The 5168-nt window shown below is 45.3% G+C and overlaps 1 protein-coding gene across 1 annotated transcript; it reads left to right on the plus strand.

The window, feature by feature from the left end:
* Positions 1-3545: 3545 nt before the first annotated feature.
* LOC138870804 (uncharacterized) lies at positions 3546-3863 on the plus strand. Its single transcript, XM_070148644.1, has one exon. The coding sequence runs from the start codon at positions 3546-3548 to the stop codon at positions 3861-3863; it is 318 nt and encodes a 105-aa protein (XP_070004745.1).
* Positions 3864-5168: the final 1305 nt, after the last annotated feature.

The raw sequence follows: 5168 nt of genomic DNA on the forward strand, positions 1-5168 counted from the left end.
TCGAACCAAGTGCAAATGATGATGGGAGAATTGCAATTGATGAGGGTGAGGAGGAGACTCAAGAGGCCGTGAACCCGTCTAGGGAACACGTCATTGATATGCCCAAACCGGTGGTGCCAAAAGCCAAGGCACCCTTGCCTAGACCTCCTCCGCCCTACCCTCAACGGTTGGCCAAGAAAAAGGGTAACAACCAATTTAAGAAATTTATTGAAATGATGAAGAGTTTGACTATCAATGTACCGTTGGTGGAGGCACTCGAGCAAATGTCGGGATACACAAAGTTCATGAAAGATTTGGTTACAAAAAAGAGATCAATGGAGTGTGAGACAATCAAGATGACCCATCAAGTGAGCGCAATTGTGCATTCTATGGCTCCAAAACTTGAGGATCCCGGCGCATTCACTATCCCATGTACCATTGGAAGTGCCGACTTTGCAAAAGCCCTTTGCGACTTGGGGGCAAGTATCAATTTAATGCCATATTCGGTCTTCAAGACCTTGGGAATCGGACAACCTCGTCCAACTTCTATGAGGCTTCAAATGGCGGACCGATCAATGAAGTGGCCTTTGGGAATTATTGATGATGTCCTTGTTCGTGTTGATAAGTTCATATTGCCAGCCGATTTCGTGATCTTGGATTGTGAAGTGGATTTTGAGGTGCCTATCATTCTTGGGAGGCCCTTCCTAGCTACGGGAAAGGCCTTGGTTGATGTGGAAGCGGGAGAATTGACCTTCCGTGTTGGTGATGAAAAGGTGGTGTTTCACGTATGCAAATCAATGAGGCAACCAAATAGCAACGAGGTGTGCTCGTTTGTTGACATTGTCACGGCAGTGATAGTGGATGACACAAGCGCTATGGCTAATGTTGAGGACCCACTTGAGGCCGTGCTATTGAACATGGATGTTGATGATGATGCTAGAAGGGTGGAGTGTGTGAATGCATTACATGGCATGGGCTCATATTCTTATGAACCGAGGAAGTTATCTCTTGATCTTGAAAATCGCAAAACTCCTCCCACCAAGCCATCTATTGAGGAGCCACCGGTGTTGGAGTTGAAACCACTTCCTCCTCACCTCAGGTATGAATTTCTTGGTCCTAATTTTACTTTGCCGGTTATACTTTCTTCTTGCTTGACTAACGTGCAGGTTGAAGCCACTTTGGCGGTTCTTCAAAAGCGCAAGCGGGCAATTGGATGGACCTTGGCGGATATTCGGGGTATTAGCCCCGCGTTTTGCATGCACAAGATAATATTGGAGGATGATGCTAGGACGTCTCTTGAACATCAAAGGAGACTCAATGAAGCCATGCAAGAGGTGGTTAAAAAGGAAGTCATCAAGTGGCTTGACGCCGGTGTGGTGTACCCAATTTCTGATAGTTCGTGGACTTCTCCAGTGCAATGTGTTCCAAAGAAGGGAGGAATGACTGTGGTGACTAATGACAATAATAAATTTATTCCGACTCGCACTGTGACGGGTTGGAGGGTATGCATGGACTACCAGAAGTTGAACAAGGTGACTAGAAAGGATCATTTCCCACTGCCGTTCTTGGACCAAATGCTTGATCGTCTTGCAGGCCGGGCTTTCTATTGTTTTCTGGATGGGTATTCAGGCTATAACCAAATTCTCATTGCCCCGGAAGACCAAGAAAAGACAACTTTCACATGTCCTTATGGCACATTCGCCTTCTCTCGAATGCCATTTGGGTTATGTAATGCACCGGCGACTTTCCAACGATGTATGATGGCAATCTTCACCGATATGGTGGAAGACATTTTGGAGGTCTTCATGGATGATTTTAGTGTGGTCGGGGACTCTTTCGGTGATTGCTTGCAAAACTTGGATCGTGTATTGGTCCGCTGCGAAGATACAAACTTGGTTCTCAATTGGGAGAAATGTCATTTTATGGTAGAATAAGGCATTGTGTTGGGTCACAAAATTTCAAAAAGAGGGATTGAGGTTGATAAAGCGAAAATTGAGGTTATCTCGAAGCTCCCTCCCCCTACTTCTGTCAAAGGGGTGAGGAGTTTTCTTGGACACGCGGGTTTCTACCGAAGATTCATCAAAGACTTCTCTAAGGTAGTTAACCCGTTGTGTAAATTGCTTGAGAAAGATGCCAAATATGTGTTTGATGAGAAATGTATGGAGGCTTTCGAGCTTCTAAAGCAAAAGTTGACGACTACCCCCATTATTACCGCACCAAATTGGAGCTTGCCCTTTGAGCTCATGTGCGATGATAGTGATGTTGCGGTGGGGGCGGTTTTGGGCCAAAGAATCAACAAGATGTTCCATCCGGTGTACTACGCAAGTAAGACAATGAATGAAGCTCAAAGGAACTATACGGTCACCGAAAAGGAATTGCTTGCCATTGTTTTTGCCATGGAGAAGTTTCGCCCATACCTTATGGGGGCCAAAGTGATTATTCATACCGATCACGCCGCCCTTAGGTATTTGATGACGAAGAAAGATTCTAAAGCGAGGTTAATGAGATGGGTGCTTCTTCTTCAAGAATTTGATTTGGAGATCATTGATAGAAAAGGTAGTGAAAACCAAGTGGCGGACCACTTGTCTCGATTGGAGGAGGAAGGGAGGCCTTTGGACGGCCTTGAGATAAATGATGCTTTTCCGGATGAACAACTCCTCTCGGTTTCAATGCTAGACATGCCATGGTTTGCCGACATTGCCAATTACCTTGTTACCGGTGTGGTTCCGTATGAGCTCTCTTCTAACCAAAGGAAGAAGCTCAAGCGGGATTGCTTGGATTACTATTGGGATGAGCCGTATCTTTTTAAAATCTGCACCGATGGTGTAATTCTCCGGTGTGTTCCTGAAGATGAGCAACTGAGTATTGTTGAAGCTTGTCACTCTTCGCCCTATGGTGGCCATCATGGCGGGGCAAGGACGACGTCTAAAGTGTTGAGCTGTGGTTTCTATTGGCCTTCGTTGTTCAAGGATGCCAGTGACTTTGTGAAAAGATGTGATGAATGCCAACGTGCCGGAGGGATTTCGAAAAAAGATAAGATGCCCCTTAACACAATTCTAGAGGTTGACATCTTTGATGTTTGGGGGATAGACTTTATGGGACCATTTGTAAGTTCCTGTGGCAACACTTACATCTTGGTAGCGGTTGACTATGTGTCGAAATGGGTTGAGGCCATAACTTTGCCAAATAATGAAGCTCGAAGTGTGGTGGCATTTTTGAAAAAGAGTATCTTCACGAGGTTTGGCACTCCACGTGCCATAATTAGTGACGGGGGTTCTCATTTTTGCAACCGGGCTTTTGACTCTCTGCTAGCCAAGTATGGGGTAAATCACAAGGTAACCACTCCTTATCATCCTCAAGTGAGTGGCCAAGTTGAGGTGTCCAACCGTGAGATTAAGAGTATTTTATCCAAAACTGTCAATGCAAATAGGACTGACTAGTCGAAGAAGTTGGATGATGCTCTTTGGGCTTATCGTACAGCTTTCAAGACGCCGATTGGTATGTCACCATATCGGTTGGTGTTTGGGAAGTCTTGTCATCTTCCGGTAGAATTGGAACATAAAGCTATGTGGGCGCTGAAAAAGTTGAACTTAGAATGGGATGTAGCTGCAAATCTTCGGGTGGAGCAATTGAATGAACTTGATGAGTTTAGGTTTCATGCTTACTCCAGCTCGTCCTTGTATAAGGACAAGATGAAGTACCTTCATGACAAGTATACCAGAGGGAAGGAATTCAATATGGGTGATATGGTTCTTCTTTTCAATTCCCGGTTAAGGTTATTTCCGGGCAAGTTGAAGTCCAAGTGGAGCAGCCCTTTTGAAGTGGTTGGGATAACTCCCTTTGGTGCCATTGATCTCAAAAATAAAAATGGTGAAGTCTTCTGAGTCATTGGGCATCGCGTCAAGCATTATTTGGGAAAGATTGATGACAGCCACATGGTGGCGCGCATTCATTTGAAATGAATGTGATGGTAACATGCGTCGTGCCACGACGTTAAATCAGGCGCTTCGTGGGAGGCAACCCATATATTTTTCCTTTTCTTTGTTTTTCTGTTGTAGAGTAGGATTTTTGAGCTGATAATTTGTGAAGTGTTGCAGGGATTTTGTTGAACCAGTGCAGGGAAGACGTACAAAAAAAATGATCAATCCATAGAAATTGTCCCACGCGGTCGCGCATCAAAGCAGTGCGGTCCGCGTGGGCTTGAGCAGTAGTGAGTTCATCCTCAGAAAAAAATTCAACGCGGTCCGCGTCCCTTTCTGTGCGGTCCGCGTGTGAGAAGCTGGAATTACCAAGTCTCTGATAAACTCCCACGTGGCCGCGCATCAAAGCAGTGCGGTCCGCGTGGGCTGAGTAGTCAAAATGTGACTAAAAGAAACCAGCGCGGACCGTGGCCATTTTTGTGTGGCCGCGCTGGTAGGTAAGCTGAAAGCCCCAGGGTTTTTCTATAAATAGAAGTCTTGGGCCTCATTTGAACCTTTTCGCAAATTTTCATCTGGAGCTCTAAATTTTCACTGTTCATCCGCACTCGCTGCTCATTTAGTCGATTTTTCACTAATCCCTGGTAACAAATCTTGTTCATTTCATGCATAGCCTAATTTTTTGTTTCTTCTCATTATTCTCTACTAGTATAACTTCTTATTTTCATTTTTTCTTCTTAATGACTGTTAGTTTGGATTTCTATTGTTTAGTGAGACTTAGGGGCATAAATCCATGTAATTAATTGAGTAGGGACACTGAGGGGTCAAATTCCGATCAAAATGGGACTTAAAGAGAAAAAAATTTCCGCCTCAGTTAAATCTGCCCTATGCGGCTGCACAACATTTTTGCGCGGTCCGCGTGGTTTTTTTTTTTTGTTGTGTGATGATGAATCGCCTACATGCGGTCCGCGTGACATTTCTATAGGGTCCGCGTGAGTCCAGCGCAGCCGCGCATCAAAACAGTGCGGACCGCGTGTGAAAAGTTCAGAGAAGTCACCATTTTGGCAGTTCACCTGTGCGGTCCGTGTCCATCTCTATGCGGTCCGCGTTGAAGTTACGCGGCCGCAACGCAAAACAGTGCGGACCGCGTCGGTTCATTCAGAGAAACCATTGTGTGAATCAGTAAACTGCGCGAACCGCGTGCCTTTTGGTGTGGTCCGCGTTCCTCTGTCTGTGAAACTGTGTCTGCAATTCTTTCATTCAATTGAACTG

This window comes from Nicotiana sylvestris, chromosome 6, assembly GCF_000393655.2.
Source record: "Nicotiana sylvestris chromosome 6, ASM39365v2, whole genome shotgun sequence".
Classification (NCBI taxonomy): domain Eukaryota; kingdom Viridiplantae; phylum Streptophyta; class Magnoliopsida; order Solanales; family Solanaceae; genus Nicotiana; species Nicotiana sylvestris.